This window comes from Etheostoma cragini, chromosome 12 (genome assembly GCF_013103735.1).
Source record: "Etheostoma cragini isolate CJK2018 chromosome 12, CSU_Ecrag_1.0, whole genome shotgun sequence".
NCBI lineage: Eukaryota > Metazoa > Chordata > Actinopteri > Perciformes > Percidae > Etheostoma > Etheostoma cragini.
In genome coordinates, this window is record NC_048418.1 from 9,313,567 (window position 1) to 9,331,116 (window position 17,550).

General features: G+C 39.9%; 1 protein-coding gene and 1 long non-coding RNA gene across 2 annotated transcripts in view; both read left to right on the forward strand.

The window, feature by feature from the left end:
- Positions 1–252: 252 nt before the first annotated feature.
- The window catches only part of st6galnac5a (ST6 (alpha-N-acetyl-neuraminyl-2,3-beta-galactosyl-1,3)-N-acetylgalactosaminide alpha-2,6-sialyltransferase 5a), a 50,505-nt gene continuing 33,207 nt past the window's right edge, over positions 253–17,550 (forward strand). The window contains exons 1-2 of the mRNA XM_034888319.1: positions 253–596; positions 2,077–2,286. Coding sequence (XP_034744210.1) covers positions 582–596; positions 2,077–2,286 — 225 coding nt within the window. The 5' untranslated portion in view covers positions 253–581. The remainder of the gene's footprint in view (positions 597–2,076; positions 2,287–17,550) is intronic.
- On the forward strand, positions 6,984–16,446 carry LOC117954476. The gene is made up of 3 exons (XR_004658829.1): positions 6,984–7,090; positions 14,308–14,314; positions 16,434–16,446. It is a non-coding gene; the product is annotated as an uncharacterized LOC117954476 (long non-coding RNA).

Below are 17,550 nucleotides of genomic sequence, written 5' to 3' on the forward strand. Positions count from 1 at the left end.
TGAACAGCACTTCTTCATTTGCTTTGCGGCTCTCTACCAGCTATAACTTCCCTATGCAAGTTTACAACATCGGTAGTTCCAATGAGACATGATGGGACAATTCTGCTTCCAACCTGTAGGAGGACCAAAGTGGGAAAAGTTCCCTAGTGTTGCTCTAACTTCTCTTGCATTCTTAATCCATTTAAGATTGTAGCACCCTTTCCCTGTACTCTAGAGTAAACCAATCAGAGATTTACATCAAATACTGCTCAGCAGGAAATAACAATTAAACAAAACGGCCTTATCACCCTCTTGCAGGTAGTCTCGTTAATTAACTGCGCCTCCACTCTTCATCCCCTAAAACTCGGGGGGCGTTAAGACCCAGCAGAGCTGGCATAGTGAACATCTGTCGCCTCGGTCTCGGTCTCTCGGTATGAATTGCGCCTGGTCTCCAGTCTGAAGACACACAGGCAGCCGCAGGCAGGCCGGCACCGCGCGGACGGACTGGAGTGGTATTCGGGATGCGAACAGATGCCGCTGGACTATGAGAGAAAGTGGAGTCAACCGCACTGAGCCGCAGCGATAGGACAGCGTGCTGCAAAATGAAGACACCTATGGTAAAGGTTTCTGTCATGTAGCCCTATAGGCAACTGTTTGTGCTGGCTTTACATCCAGCATTGTTCCGCGGACTGCGCTCCGATCGCCACAACGCTGCTGTGTGTACTCTGTCGGATCAAAAGATTAGGATGTGAACAATAGGCATCCAGCTGTGCGCTCTGTTTGGCACTAAGCTCTGACTTTTTCTTTCTTAAAACAAGACAGCATAGAGGACAGCGTGCGGGCTGTTTGTTTTTCCTGCCTTTAAGGCAGATGCATAGGGAAAAAGTGCTAAGTCTAAAAAGTGCGTTGCATTGTTACTCTCTAGTATATTTTATTGGGAAAATAAAGTATGCAGATAATCAAAACTAAATTTGACTAAGCCCACAAGATCAAGATTGTCATGAACTTTTACTTTATTGCTATATGTAAGCCTACCGTGCATGTTGTGCTCCTGAACAAAGATCAGCATTACCATCATGTCACTCTCATTATTACTGTCTACGTGAAACAAGTAACTTCATAATTTTTGATCGTGAGCTTCTCATCTAATAATTAAAGTGTATGGGTAGTAAATGTTTCCTGTAAAATTCACAAAATAGCCTTTTTCTGTTCAGTGTGAAAATGTTTGAATTTGACAGGTTATCTATTTCAATAACACCAAAAGAATTAAAATGTTGTATTGCCATGTGCCAAATAAGGACATTACTAATTAAATACAGAGTGTCCCTTTCCTTGGTGCAGTCAGTTATTCTAAATACATAATGAAAACTATTGCATAGAAAAATGCACGTTGTGGCTGCTGCTGCTCTTGTGATAAACCTGGTGAATACTAAAGAAGGCCATATGGCCTCTGTGTGAACTGATTATTTAGTAGAAATATGTTAAGTTTGAAACACTTGTGTGAGCGTGAGGAAATAATAATCATAATAATAATAATAATAATAATAATAATAATAAGTTAGTAAGTAGCCTAAGTCAGAGTTGTGTTAATATATTTAACATTTTGTTTATTTTATTTTTTAAATAAATAAGTCATTATTTTTTTATAATACATCCTTTTTCACTTGAGCTCCTGCCCCACAAACTGTGTTTGCACATCCCTGATAGCCAGAGAGTATCTATTACATTGGACATGTAAACTGAACTGAACAGCGGTGGAGGAAGAATTCCTCTACATTAGAGGTTTCCACACTTGGTCTCCTCACAAATGAGATTTATTTTAATGAATAGTTTCACCTTCTGTTGCCAACCTGCGTTACCTTGTCACAGGAAAAAAGCCACCTCTTTAAAACCTTTTTGTCTCTGCCTTTCAATTAATTCGATAACAGTTTTTTTTAAAGTTTTGGTCGCATGGAATTTGGTGTTGTAATGACAGAGGGGGATGTGCAGCAGCTGGTTACCTCTCATCTGTCCTTTAGCCTATAGGTGCAGCCTAAACTTGGTGCTGTTGCACCAACAGGAACAATTAGACAGCATCTGTTTGTGTCTTTGTGTCAGCGCCATGGGATAGCCGTGCTCCTCGTGCTTCTCCTGTGCGCCAGCTTGTTCCTCGTGTACAACGGCAGCTTCAACGGCGCTTCCAGGGACGCTAACGACACGCGCATCCGACAGCATGAACAGCTGCGGCGGCCCACTGAAGCCTCCGTCAGGGTGGCCAAGCCTCACCCCCCAGTCCTCCAGGGATACAGTGGCATCATCGACCATAAGGTAAACAGATGTGTTTGTGTCCCATAATGTTGGAAAGGGGGCGGACGAAAGGCTTCAAATGTTTGGCTAATGCAATGCAAAGTGGGCACCAAAGCCTTTGAAGGTGAAGCCAGTTTTCCTTTTGTCCTCTTAAGAAACTCATTTGCGCGCTGCATCTTCACTTTCTGTACACACACACACACACACACACACACACACACACACACACACACACACACACACACACACACACACACACACACACACACACAGTCGTGTCTGGCTATCTTTGTGGGGACCAGTCATTGACATAATGCGTTCCCTAGCCCCTTACCCTAACCTTAACCATCAAACCTAAATGCCTAACCCTCACCCTCACCCTTACCCTAACCATAACCTAACTCTAACCCTACTCCTAAAACCAAGTCTTAGTCCTCAAAAAGCCCTTTAACGGTATGGGGACCAGCATTTTGTCCCCACAAAGCTGTCAGGTCCCCATAAGTATACTGTTTTCACAATTTTTGGTCCCCACAAATGTAGCAATACCTGGTCCACACACACACACAAACACACACACACACACACACACACGTCTCAGGAAGGAGGTTTAACAAACTCTGAGTCTAACGCTGCACTCTGAGTTTATTTACCATGAGATGGGAAATTGCTGGTTCTGGTAGTTCTGGTTCCAGAACTGTTGGTTTGGGTTGGTTCAATCAACTCAGAGTAGGTTCACTCAGAGTTAAGTACGTGCCCCCCCACAATTAAAAGACAGCATGAATAGAGCCATGATACTATGATTCACCATGGCAACAATCACAAACAAATTGGTTGGCATACGTTATCCTTCTGGAACTACTCATGTTTATTATTCATGCAGATGACAACACTAGGCTGAAATGCGCCTGATACAGACTGAATGAATGAGTGACACATTGAAAGAGCACTGTGTCAAAAGGAAGAGACTGAGAGAAACTTAACATTTACTGAAGAAAACTTGCTTGCGACCAGGTTGGGTTCACAGACTCAGTTACCATAGTAACTGATTATGAGGTTAAGTTACCTCTCTTTCTGAAACAGAAAACCCAGCGTTTCCCTCAGCTCGGGGTTAACAAACTCAGAGTTCTCTATAAACCTGCTTTCTAAAACAGGCCCCAGCACTCATCTACTGTATCTGCACAGCTCTTTAGAGAAGACCCGCCCCACTGTCATTTATCACAATTTTCTCTAGCACCATGTTGCGCCACACACAATGCCGACCTGTCGTTACTAAAAACAGCTTAGGCTACTAATGAAATCCTTGGCTGCATTCTTCTGCTCTAATTGGTGAGCCCAGGAGACCTGCAGCTAGGTGAGCCCTGATGTCACAACAGGGGTGTATTGAGTTCCATCTATAAACCAATCCAGGAGAAAACAATCAATGTGAGTACTGGGGAGTGAAGGCGCTGCAAGTAAAACAGACCTAATCATCTTGTAAATACTTATTTTATGTAACCTGTAAGATGGTGAGCTACTCTGCAGGCAATTTTGTTGATGGGCTGTTGGATGGTTTGTGTAGCGGTCTGCACCACTGAGCCAAATGTCGAATACAACAGTTCTCCAACTGACAAAATGGTTCCCAGAATGAAAGAGGCAAACAATTAATCAGTTTTTGTCTCTTTGTTGTAGTTTTCTGGCTCTTTTCTAGTCAACTTGTGTGAATGTTTGTAATTGTTTTGCATCTCTGTAGTCCTTTTGTGTTTCTTGGTAGCCGCTTTGTGTTTCTTAGTAGTTGTATTGCATCTCTCTGGAGTTTTAAGGAAACTATGTTTGTTGCTGCCAACCTTCTTTAAATCGTCAGATTATGTCACACGTTGTTTTGCAAATAATTTGACAATCTCCTCCCAGATCTTAGAATAGGCTGTTGCTGCGTGGATGAGACAAATAAGCAGAATGAACATGGTGCAGCTGGACAGATTTAAAAGTAAACGCATTGTTTGGGAATGTCATAAAATGAGTCTTGTTGGAAAATGAACTTTTGCTAAATTAGATAAAGATTAAGTGACTCTAAGGCCACACCTGTGGGTCGAGAGAGTTACTTAATCTTGTGACAAAGTAATGCAGTTTGGCAACAGAAAGTGGAACTATTCATTAAAATAAATCTCATTGGTGCAGAAACCAACAACTGTGACAACCTCTAATGTTGATTACTGTGAAAAGTTCAGCTGGCAGAGTTTTCTCTGGAGAAAATGCTGCTGATCTGTCCACTTAAGTTTCCATTTTGAGTCACTCTGCTCTAGTCTTGCTCTTCCTCCACAGTGCTGTGGAAGAAGGTCTGGTAAATCCGCACAGCATTCTGGGATGGGAGAAAAACGTGCTCTGGTTTATTGGCATTTCTTCAAACCAATCGCAATCATCTTTGGCAAGGCAGTGCCGCACGGAGCAACAGCGCATATGCAATATAGCTTTGGGAAGGAACTTGTTTGGTGGAATGTGTACATTCAAAGGTTGCAACAAAAGTTAACATTATAATTTATTTATTTATTATTATTACCAACATTATAAACATGTATTAATATAGCAGAAATTGGATTCAGCGTTAACCTAAACTCTAACACTCTTATCTGTTCTACGTCTGCTCTATGTCTATCTAAAAGTTGAGTTTAAGACCTTGAAAGTAAGGATGTTTATTGGTAATTTTATTTTGGCGGAAATGTTATACCCTACAGAGACGGTAGACAGATGACAGGAAACAAGGGGAGAGGCAGACAGGGAATGACATGCAGCAAAGGTGGGGACGGTGAGGTTCAGAGTTGACGCCTTTAACCCTAGGCAACCAGGGAGCCCAGAAAATAGAGGGTTTAGTGCTGAGGCATCAAACTTTGTGTGGTACGGGTTAGGATTTTGGTTATGCATGTAGCTATAAGGTGAAAGTTAGAATTAAGTGCAAATGATACTTTCTGTTTCTGCACAGCCACAAGGGTCGACATGGACTGTCTTGCATGTAGTTTGACAATAATCACAGTGCTAACAATAATGTGTCAACATGCCTCCTTACGCAGACACCCATTGCAGTTTAAACAGAAAGTGCAGGAAGATTTACTGCATGTTCATGTCTGCATGTTCAAACTGGCCACTGTCGCAATTATGATAAACGTTTCACATGCATTCATCTTACCACCTCTTGATAATTTGGTTTAAATATTTGGTTTTAGCTGATGTTTTTGCACAGCCTGTTTGGACTCTCTTATAGAGCCGTGTGTAGTGGTGGTTGCTCTCTTCAGATTTCAATAATTAAGTTGGGGTTTTATTGGGAAGATTTTTGTCATAGGAGCCATATGCCCGAAACAGATTATGCGGCCTGTATTCCATATATAATATTCCAGCCTTGTAAAGAAGCCCTTGATCACCAGTTATGAAATGGAAAAATGGGGGGGGGGAAACACGATTCAGTGATTGTGAGCTCAAGGTGCTCTTGCCAAATCTGACATGGTGTTGATTGTTTGCAATACACAGGCCATCGGGAACTGTCTGTTATTGTCCCGATAATGAATTTAAGTCCAATAAACTGGTAGTGGATTGGAGTCATATTGGCTTCATCAGGGTAATAAACCCTTGTGTGGTGTTTGGATCTGTGGGACCCGTTTTCAATGTTTGCTAAAAGAAAAATTACGTTATTTAAAATGACTTCTAACTAATGTTGTCAAATAATTAAAATATTTAATTGTGATTAATCACAATAATGTCGTAGTTAACTCGCAATTAATCACACATTTTTATCTATTCTAAATGTCCCTTGATTTCTTTTTGTCCCATTATTTTTTCTCATTTTAATGCTCTCATCAACATGGAAAAATGGATCGGCTTGCTTTGTGAAAATGTTTTTTGTATTGAAAACAACATTGGCATACAGCCAACTGTGGTGTTCAATTTCACACATAACATTCTCCCTTAGAGCAGTCATTCTCACTTGGAGCAAATAATCTCTTACACAATGTAACACTTTCCATCAAAAAAGGGTGAAAAAAGTACTTTGACGAGGGTGGAATTCGCATCAGCTGTGTGCTTAGCCATGAAGTGATATTTCAGACTGGCCGTGCTGCAATGATAGCTCAGTTCACCACAACAAAACACATAGATGACTTTGGTCTTGTCAATAGAACCATTTGGCAACTTTTAAAAAGTAAACTTTCCATTCAGAATCTTATTGGCACCCATTTCGGTGTCTCACGCTCGCCATCCACTCAAAACTGAACGTTACAACTCTTTGGCTGGCTCGCAAGCCCAAACAAGTGTGTGTGGCCTGTTGTTTTGTTTCTGATCTAGCTAGATACGTTGTGCTGTTGTAGTTTTTCTAACGTAACTAGTCGTTGCAACAACATGTGAAAAAAATTACAAAGTTTGCTAGGCCATAAAGAACGTTAATCTTGCGATAAAAAAGTGGACACCCTTAAAATGGGTTTGCGTTAACAAACTCATCGGCCTTGGCTCATTTTCTGTGAAGACCATACAAATGAACTTATTTTCAATGACTGCACACAGTACAACCCCCCCCCCCACACACACACACACACAAATAACTGTTACATATGAGTTGTTTGGGTCTACTGGACCTGAGTGTTATAATTGTAAGTGCTATGAAACTTAACTGTTATTTCCTTCTAACTGGGCTTGCTGTGTGTGTGTCTCTTTGTGTGTGTCTGCGCATCTGTACAGTATGTGTGCGTGTCTAAGTATTTTTACACAAATTGTTTTGTTTGTGTTGATTTAAAAGCCAAATAATGTGGTGGGTCCACCAGACCCGGGAACATTGTCTGTGTAACAAAAATATGAACACTACACAATTGTGGCGCAGATGTTTTGGATGCCGGCTATGCACTCTGCATCCAGAGTATTTTATCCATGTGATATTTTGTGTTACCATTGGAGGTTCCTAAAGCGCAATCTACAAGGCCTTGGGAGCGTTACGCACCATAACACGCATGGTCAAAAGGTTGCAGAAAACTGGCACGTTTTTACGCATGGAAATTATTTATAAATCCTGACTTTTACGATGAATGTTGCAACCACAAAGTTCACTCTGCTTCATGCAACTTTTTCTTGTGTTAATGGTTTTATAAATGAAGCCTCTGCTGTGGGATGGAACAATAAAATCCAGTCCACTATTTATCCTGAGTTGCAATCAATATGCCAGAGGCGGTTTTAGCTTATGGTCTTGGAATCAAAATGATTGCACAGCTAAGTCTTGCAGTTCTGTCAGAAGTTGAGCAACGCACAAATAAATATGAAGCGAGTCATTCATATTTAAAGACAGCTGACGGGGCACACAGCAGCATATTTTTCTCACTAGCTGTAATGCCAATATTCAGTGACATTGTACGTTTTGATTTGATGAGGATTTGTCTGTAATGCGTCAGTAAACCCAGCTTTGGATGAGAATTGATTTCCCCCCTCTGATGGGAGCAGCAGAGCATTATAAGTAAACCACCAATTTATTTTTTCTCTTGGCAATAAACTTATTGACATTTTGGCGACAAGGGACATCAATTAGGTCCGTGGCTCCACTGAACATCATTCATGCTTCTTAAAACCTGCTATTATGACACCCTTCACATTCTTCTACCGCAAGCTGCAATCAATACTCAAATTCAAATGCACTTTGCTACTACAGCATGTGGAAGTGCATAAATGCAGTCCAACCTTCAAATACTTTCCAGTCCGTTTTCTGAAACAGAGCGTCCTGCCTGACAATATGGATGAGTTTTCTTTGTACGTATCGAGAAGCGAAAAGGTTTTTGGCCTTGCCTCACATTTGTTCTCCTGCAGTGCTTAATGATTGGAGTTTTGAAAAAAACCTCTGACATGAACATTTGTCTTCATCTTTGCTTGCTGACCTCTCTGCCATATTGATCTTTCCAAGATATCAGCTAGCTGGCGTGCAGGGTGCAGTGTCAGTCAGCCTTCGACCATTTCACTTTATCGTCCACCAATGTATTAAACTCATCACAACCCGGCAACATGTTGAAGCTTATAAGGTTTCTGCAGACTTCTGGCCAAGATGCAAAAACGTTTCGCAATAACATTGAAAATGCATTTTTTTTTCAGCAGGTTATGAACTACATTTTTGTAACAGACCATATTTATGTATTTTAAATCCTGTATACTATGCAACATGTTTGATTTAGGTCAGAATGAAGGGTAATTTATTTCTAGTTATGCAGCAGCATCGGTTGGCCTGGACATGTAAAGACTGTAGAAGGAGGAGGAGGGTCAAGATAAGGAAGCAGAAAAAGAAACTTGGGAAGGAGATGAAATGGTAAAGAAACTCTTGAATAGTAAGGGCAAAGAGAATGAGAGAAGAGGACAAAACTAGGAAAAAGCTAGGAATGTGTAAGGACGGAGATGATAAAAGAGAATATAGGACCCGGCAAAGGTTCAGCCTGCGAGAATGAGACTATGTGAAAGAGGCAGAAACCAAGAGCGAAAGATAGAGTTAAATCCCAATGGGGTTCCTTTCGTTTGGCAGTATCCACTGTTTTATTTTGTCAGTGAAGAGTAGCAGGACAGGAAACCACTCTCGCCCGTCTCTCTGTGGAGATGGGAGGAAGAGACAGCGTAACCATCTCCCTCTGATTGCCTCTCTGACATCGTTATAATGCAGATTCCTAACAGATATCCTGTGAGACAGGTGGAGGACACAAGACACAAGATGTTTAATATAATTTGCCAGTCAAACCTTTGGCTTCTTAACAAATAAGACGAGTCATTGTACTCGTATAGAGACTTACGATGGATAGTAAAATAAAAGATAAAAATTGATAAAGCATAAACAGTTTTCTTCAGTGACAATGCCAACATGCTGATGTTAGTAATCTAGTATTTATTATGTTAATCATCTTAGTTTAGCTTTTTAGCATGCTAACATTGTCTAATTGTCACTAAACAAAAAGTACAGCTAAGGCTGATGGTAATGGTATTAGTATTGCAGGTATTTGGTTGTAGGGAAAAGTCAGGGAATCACCATCATCTAGCCTATGCCTGTGCAATATTTCATAGCAATCTATCCAATAGTTGATACATTTTACACCAAAACAAAAATTTCAATCTTGTGATGGCATTAGAGGAAAAAAGAGGGGATCAACTAAGTCACGATGGTTCATTCTCTGGGAACCAGGAATGTCTGAACCAACTTATCTGCTCATTCATTTAGATGTTCAGATATTTCACATTATAACTGAAATCATTGATCTTCTGGTGGTTCACCACATTTTGTATGATTATTAGTCCAGGAACCATGATTGTTTGTTCCAATTGTAAGGGCATTCCATCTAATAATTGATGAGATGTTTCATTCTGGACCAAAGTAGTGACCCAACCAACCATTTCCAGACACTACTGCAGCTGCAGACAACCTCACGGAGATGACACAATACATTTACAATGCATATTATTCTGCACAAACTCTGCACAGAGTCTGCTTTAGACATATCTGTGCTCTGACTAGGTGCACACTGCTTGACGGCAGAGCCAAGGAGAACGACGTTGTCTGTGCCAAGGAGACATGACAAGGCATCTGCACAACCACAGCTTTGCTGACAGCTGGAGAAGTGATATGTCTAATATTTCATCTCAGACAGCCACATCTACGGTTTTCTCTCAGCAACAGAGCCATTTTTCCCTGTTCATTAGGATTTTGCTTTGCAATCAGCCAGCTAGATAGTGAGATAGAAAACTCTCCAATTAGGCTGTTATGGCCAAGGACTCAAGGTCATTTTATTCAAACGGTGTGTCTGTGTGTGTGTGTGTGTGTGTGTGTGCGTGTGTGTGTGTATTTGTGCGGACTTGTGTATCTGTATGTGTGTGAACTTGTGCATGTGTGTGTGAGGTCTGTCTTGTATGTCTATGTTTTGTACCACTTGGAATTTTAAATTACAACACAAACTGCACGTAACATTAGCGCCAAATAACCACTTTTTATGCAGAGACCTTTTTAGAATACTAAAAATGCTCTGTTTTGACTGATGAAAAGAGAATGTTGGTTTCGTTATGCAACAGTGGTCCCAATTGGGGCATAGTCTTGGATTTCAAATTATCTCCAGTGCATTCTACTCCCGCCAAACATAACACAGCTTCAAGCTCTTTCCAATGCAGGCCTGGAAAGCAATTATGGATGAAGAGTGGGAGGGGGAGAGGGGCGCTGCCTTTCGATAAGCATTCCCTCAACAGAGTAATCTCACACTTGGTGCCTTTTGGCATTCTGTGGTTAGGGGATAACTGGTGAAGTCATACATTTTCATCACAAAGGAATTGTAGGGAAATTTCTTAACCATGCGTGTGTCATGAGCTGAAGTGTGATTTCATGCCTCTCCGTGTTTTAACCTTTTGGTGCTCGTAAGCTGGTAAGCTGTAGCCTATGGGGCACTCTCCTTATTTCACCCCTACTAGACCTGTGAAGGATCTTAAAAGGTTAAACTATGATAAATTGATGATACTTTTTGGTACAATATCAGTAGATAGATGATGAGCCGCCACCGCCGCCCCCCTTCTGCCTCGTTTAGGGCGAATGCAAAGAGGCAGCAGATAGAAAGCAGTGCAACGAAACCCAATTTCTGTGCTTTTCCTTTCTCTGGCTCCAAAGACCTTCAAGGCGGGCCACATTACATGGCTCTTAAGACATGATTAATGAGCATTTCCTCAATGGTAGGAGAGAGGAATGATCAAATTGTTACTTGTATTTTGGTGTAATCTCTTTCTGTATGCCGCGAGCAACCGTCAGATTAGAAACATATTGGATACTGAGGTTTTTAACTATGGAGGCCTGGGAATTGCCAAAACATTGAGCTTCTTGGCCAAAAAGCTCAGAGGAAAGGTGCTATGTTAAAGTTGGCAAAGTTTTGTTGTTAAACAAGAAATGACAAAGTAAAATAGGAAAACGTAGAAGGAAGAAACAACTTGCTGTAGCCTTGATGCATTTTGCTGATTTGACATACTGTAAATTGCTGCCTCCATGATGTCTGCCTGAGGCCGAAACAGTCCCTATTACAGACTGGACTTTGATGTATATCCCACCCATCATGACTGAGGAGAAAGAGTCATGGTTGTCCATCGAAGGTTCTTTGGTCTCTCAGTCTCACTGACAAGCAAACTCATGATACCCCCAGTGGTGTTAAGGAGTAAGCATTTTTTTCTTGGACTTTATGTAGAGCTTTTTTCGCCTCCTTTTCCTTCATCTCCGCAGTGGGGACTTCACATTAATTCAGGTTCTACCAACAACAGGGTCTTTCATGGGACCCCAAGTCGCGGTAGTGTAAAACAGATACCGTAGATACTCCATACTCTCTCAAAGCAATTTCAGATTATGGCTCATGTCCTGCACTGAAATGGGAAAATTATACATAAAAAACTTGAAATAAAAAAAAAGAAAAAGCTGAATCAATGAGTGTAAAGAAATATGCAGATGCTTATGGGCTCACTGACTGGTTAACTGAATATGAAACACATGTAAAAATTATTATCGTATGGCCATCATAATCATATAGTCATCCCTTGAGTAGACTTCAGAGACTTGTTGAATCTGTGCTGAGGAGCATTTAAGCTGTTCTAAAGGCTGGTAACCTGACTTTAGCCACTTTTCACATCATAATTAGATGAGATAGCTATTGGATCTCAGACAAGCAAGGTGTAAAAGCATCCAAGAAACACTTGACCACCTAGGTGATCTGTAGCCAGATGTTAAAAAAATTGTAAGTTGGGTGAAGATGTTATTTACAATTTGGAATCTCTTTATTATGATAACTCTGATGAAATGAAGGTAGCATACAATCATTTGATTTATTTTGTTGTGTGTGTTTGTTTTTTAGAGAAGCTACCTTTCAAAATGCAACAAAAAGTTGGTCCTTATAGTGAGATGGAGGGATGATAAAAACCAAGTAATTGTTGGTATACATCAATGAACTGGCTTCAGAAAATAATACTTAATTTACACATAGTACACATGTGGTGAAGGTTAACAGAGAGTCCATCAGGCTGCAGTAATCTTTCCTGGTTATTTCTTCTTTTTCTAAAAACACACTGTCTCCATTGCAGCCCCATCAGAGTTGTTAGTGTGGTTCTGCAGTGAACATAGACAGTAGAGGAAAGTGGTAATTTGAGTAGTGTGGAGGATGGAATTTGTCTGTACAGCTTATCACACTGTGTCAATTATTGTGGAAGGCGGGTGTGAGTCTGTTGGTTTCAGTCAGTATATTATAGCCTGCAGGTACAGCACCTCTCAGCCCCATCATCCTGCAGAATCAGGGAGGTTTGTATACATTGCAGTTTTCCTCATATTTTACCTTCAGTAAGAACCTCAACTTAGACTTCTCTTTATTAATCCTTTTGGGATAACTCCCCCAAGGAAATTGACATTTCCAGCATTCGTTTTAGCATGAAAAGAAAAAATGACAGTATAAAGATAACAAAAATAGCGGTTAAAATAATAATAACAACAAGAACATTCTTCATTAAACAGACATAAAAAGACATTAACTAAACATTATCAGTCAAAAGTGTTAGTGTTGAGTCAAGTGTTAAAGTTAATGTGAGCAGGTCTTAATCAAATCCAGGTGTGTGTGTGTATGTATGTATGTATGTATGTCTGTAGGTACTGTATGTATGTATGTATGTATGTATGTATGTATGTATGTATGTGTGTATGTATGTATTGTCCTCTCTGCCCCATTTTCTCCTCCTTCCAAGTGAGGAGTTGTACAGTCTGATGGCATGAGGGACAAATGAGTCCTGGAGTGTGCTGGTCCTATGGAACAGCCTTCCACTGAACAGGCTCCTCTGGGTGCTGGTGACGGTGTGCAGAGGGTGGCAGGCATTGTCAACCATGTCCAGCAGCTTGTCCAGTAGGCTTTCACGGTATTGGAAAAATCTTAAATTGCGATATTTTTCCCCCCTGCGATATATATTGCAATATGAAAAAAGAAAAAGTAACTTTTGAATGATGACATAAATAGCTCTATTTGGAAATCATAAATCATTCTTGACTACTGCGGTGATTTTGTAGGGGAGTGCAGCTACATAGAAGAAAAAAATGAAAAAGGATCTTTTCTATTGTGAACCATTCTGTGATATTCAAAGCAAGTGAGCGCCTTGACTAACGTTACTTTTCTGAATTGATTTTGGAGAGGGAAACTATATAGAAATACGCTGGTTGACTAGCATGACTATATTGTATTCATATAATAATTAATCCAGGCTAACGTGAATGACAGTGACTGCATGTTGCTTCCTCTAAATTTCAGGTTGTGGTCAACTAGCGGGGCCAGCTCGTGAGTTTGATAAATTGATCAGACTTGCACGTCACACGCACTCGCAACAAACTCTGTGTATCCAAGAACCGTTAAATCAGTGGATATAACGTTAGATCAGACACAGACTACTTTAGTAGATTATTGTTACATTTCCAGTGTTGCGTCGCTGCTCCAAACCGTAACGTTAGTTGGGACAGACGGACCCCTTGTTTCTTTAGGCTAACTATATTAGCTTTAGCCTGGCTGGTACCAGTTTTCTGCAGGGGGAAATGGCCCGGAGACGTTGTAACTATGTTGCATTTATCAGGTGATTTAGTTCGTATTTGCAGCGAACATACAACACTGACTAATATAAATAAAACTATAATACTAATTTAAATAAAACACAGAGCTGGCCTGCTTGATCAACTTGGACAAGCCTCAGCAATAGCAAATGGCTCAAAGTGACATGTAGGTCAACAGTGGAAGGTTCCATGATTGTCAGTATTACTAAATTGATTTTAGGCGGGAGGCACAGAGCGTAGTTGATGTGGTTGATACTCACATACTCAACACAATCTCATCAATTGCCTGCAGTTGAAACATATCTGAAGTGGGCAAAGCCTCTGGTTCCAGTAGTGTTTTTCCCTATCATCTATACCTGTTTCAAATGATTCTTTCAACAAAATCCTCAGTTTCACTTCACATAGAAACACGGGACTCTCCCGGATAATGTATTAACCATGTAGGTTTGTTTTATGATCACAGGTTTTAAATCCATCAGGGCAAAGGTCTAAATACTACAATACTCATGAAAGCTCAGCTGCCGTTGCCAGTGAGAAGAAGCCAGTTAGAGGCATGAATCAGAGCAGTAGCAATTTTAAAATGCTCAATTGTTGTATTTGTTGACCAAACATGGCCCTATAGCTGTAGAATTAATTTCACATTTACCCAGAATCCAATAGTGAATTAAGGTGTTTACATGGCATTTAAGAAACCGGGGTATTGCCTCAACCCAAATAAATATATATTTTTTAACGACATGTAAATACACTGCAAGTAACTAAAATAAACACTTCCGGACAGTTCATCTTCTCATTATAAGCTACGTCTGAGTCAGACAATTTTCAACAGGTATTTCAGGGCGTCAAAAAAATGTATCACCCAAGAAAAAGTATTGTTGTTTTGTCCTTATTCCGTCCTCTGTTGTGCATCTGCACAGCAAAAATAGCCTCTGCTTAACAAACAACATACACAACAATAAGCCTAAGCCTGACAGCTTCTTTGTAGAATTAATGCTTGAGGTCATAAACTTAAAATCAAGTGTGATTTGTGTCTATTACTGTATAGGACAGCAGTGAAGGTTGCTTTAACTTTGTATTATTATTATTTGCCAGAAATTCAAACTTTGCAACAACACCTTTTATTTATGCAGGAACTTTTGATACTTCTCCTTCGTTTCAAACTGAAGTGCTTGCAGTCAAGATACACAAAAGGAACTATGAGTGAAGTTGCTTTACTGCTTGTTAACCTTCAGTTGTTGCTTTGGTTAACATAAGTTCAGACGTGGTCCCTAAACACGCCAAACTCCTCCACAACAACTGGTAATGCTTTAGAAACTCCACAAAGTTAAGTTTCCAAACAATTTAATTTAATCATAAGATTGACTGTTTGATCCCTTGCTTCTTCTGTCTGCATGTTGAAGTGTCATTGTGCAAGACTCTCTGTGTGTGTGTGTGTGTGTGTGTGTGTGTGTGTGTGTGTGTGTGTGTGTGTGTGTGTGTGTGTGTGTGTGTGTGTGAGATTGTAAAGCGCTTTGTCCCATTTACCAATTCCAACATTAACATTGGGCTGGGAAAAAAAGATTTGACATACAAAAATAACTATTTAAAAAAATATAATATAAAAAATATAATAATATAATAGAAAAATAATTATTTAAAGACAGCTGGCTACAGCTAATAAAATTAACAGATGCAGAGGCTCATTTCAGAAATGCAAAAGAGTATCTGTCTATTTATGAGCCGAAGACGACTTAATTTCCTCGGCTTGTAATTGCAGTGTTAATTCCGTCCTCCATCATCATCTTGTTAATAATGCAGTGAAAGCCTTGATGATGATGATAGCATCAGATGCTCAGCTAACAACGTAGAGGAACAGTATCAACTGCACAGGCATGACCCAAACCTACTATTCCAATACAGATAATTTCATATCTTGATAACTATGTACATCCCCATGTAGCATGTTTCTGTGTGATGCTCACCTTTCCTTCACAGTGCAGTAAGGTGAAAAGGGCTGACCGGGGCTCATTACAAGTTTAAACAGTGTAGGAGCAACAACCAGACAGAAGGTTTTTAGCATACAAGTGCACATTGTTTGTGTTTTATGAATCCCTGCTAGGCGAAATACACCCAGGATTAGACTAATGAGCATGATGTTTATGGGGGAGGCTCATCCCCTTGGTGAAAAACTGAGAAAACAACCTCCAAACAGCCTTTTACTGAGGAATTAGTTATCTCGTTCCGAAGATCAACCTGTGTGAATGTAACGCTCACTTGCATGTTCCTAATCACCAGTTTGGCTATTATCACATCTCAGGTGCTTACCCATTAAGTAAATTAATAGGCATTACTTCGGCAATAACCATTAGCGTTGTGATTCATTTTTTGACCGTTTTCCTATTAAACATCGGAGTCTGGGAACACAGCAGAAAAAACGTAAATGATCCCTTCCAGTTCCAGTTGGTCACACTGGGAATTTGTTTCATCATGCAGATGGGTATAGATATTATTAGTCATTTTAGTTTGCATACTCAGTGGTGGAAGACATATTCGGATCATTAAAAGTCCTGCATTAAAAATTCAAAAGTAAAAGTACATGAAAATGATCAGCAAAATGTACTTCAAGTGTTAAAAGTAAAAGTTCTCATTCTCACCAAAATGCCCCTGTGATTGATTGTTATATTTTACATTATTATGTTGTTACTCCTGATGTGTCAAGAAGTAAGAAGTAATTTGCAGTTGTAGCTGCAATCTAGGAGTCGGCCCCCTCAAAAGAGTCACAAGATAAATGTGAGGGGTCATAAGAAGATTAATAGGAGAGGAAAAACACAAACAAAGTTCTGATACACAAAGGACTTTTCTTTTATCTTTCCCTTTGTTTGGATAATATTACCTTTGTTGGGCCTAAAATTGTTCAAATGAAACTATGTGAGAAGTATAGAGGTGAAATGTGTATTTGGTGAAAGTGCTAACAACAAGAAGTTCTGCTTTATAATTTACAAATTTGTATTTGTTTTTTTTCATTTTTTCTAGCACAAATATTAACTTAATTTCCAAATATTATAAGTTGAGATAAACAGTTGGTGTTGCTAATTCTCCAGTTGGGTGCCAATTAATGATGGCAAGAGAGGAAAACGCAACAAGATAATGTAATATGTAAATACAACGATAATGTAAGAAGAACATTTAGCATTTATGTTTGTTTCATGTATTAATTTGCGGAACGTTTCCTCCTTATCGACTCAAGCCATTCTGATGTTTCACCTGCTGACATATTTTGGCCCTTAGTCATGATTTATTCACTAAGGCGGTTTCCATTGCAGTTTGTTGCATTTTGTTTTAATCACTATTTCATCTTCTCCACCTCAGCCAAGTGTAAAAACCTTTGTTTTGAATTTCCAAACCAGTAGATGGAAATGCACTTATTTACACCAGAAATATGAGACATTGTATTTTTGGTAAGGGTCCGCAAGCCAACAGTTTTAGAAACAGCTGATTTAAAGCTATAACTATATGTGTAGTTTCTGTCTACCCCATTAGGAATTCTAAGTAATGACAACAAAACTGTTGGCTTGTCCACATGATACAAGCCTTCCGTGATTAGTGCACAACCCCCATCCCTCCTCCCCCAACCCTCCTCCATGCAGTTGCTAGAAGCCAAGGAGGACACAGGATTCAAAAATTAGAGGATTAAAAAACATGATGGATTCTTCAGACGAGGTAATCATCTTCACTTGAGTTTC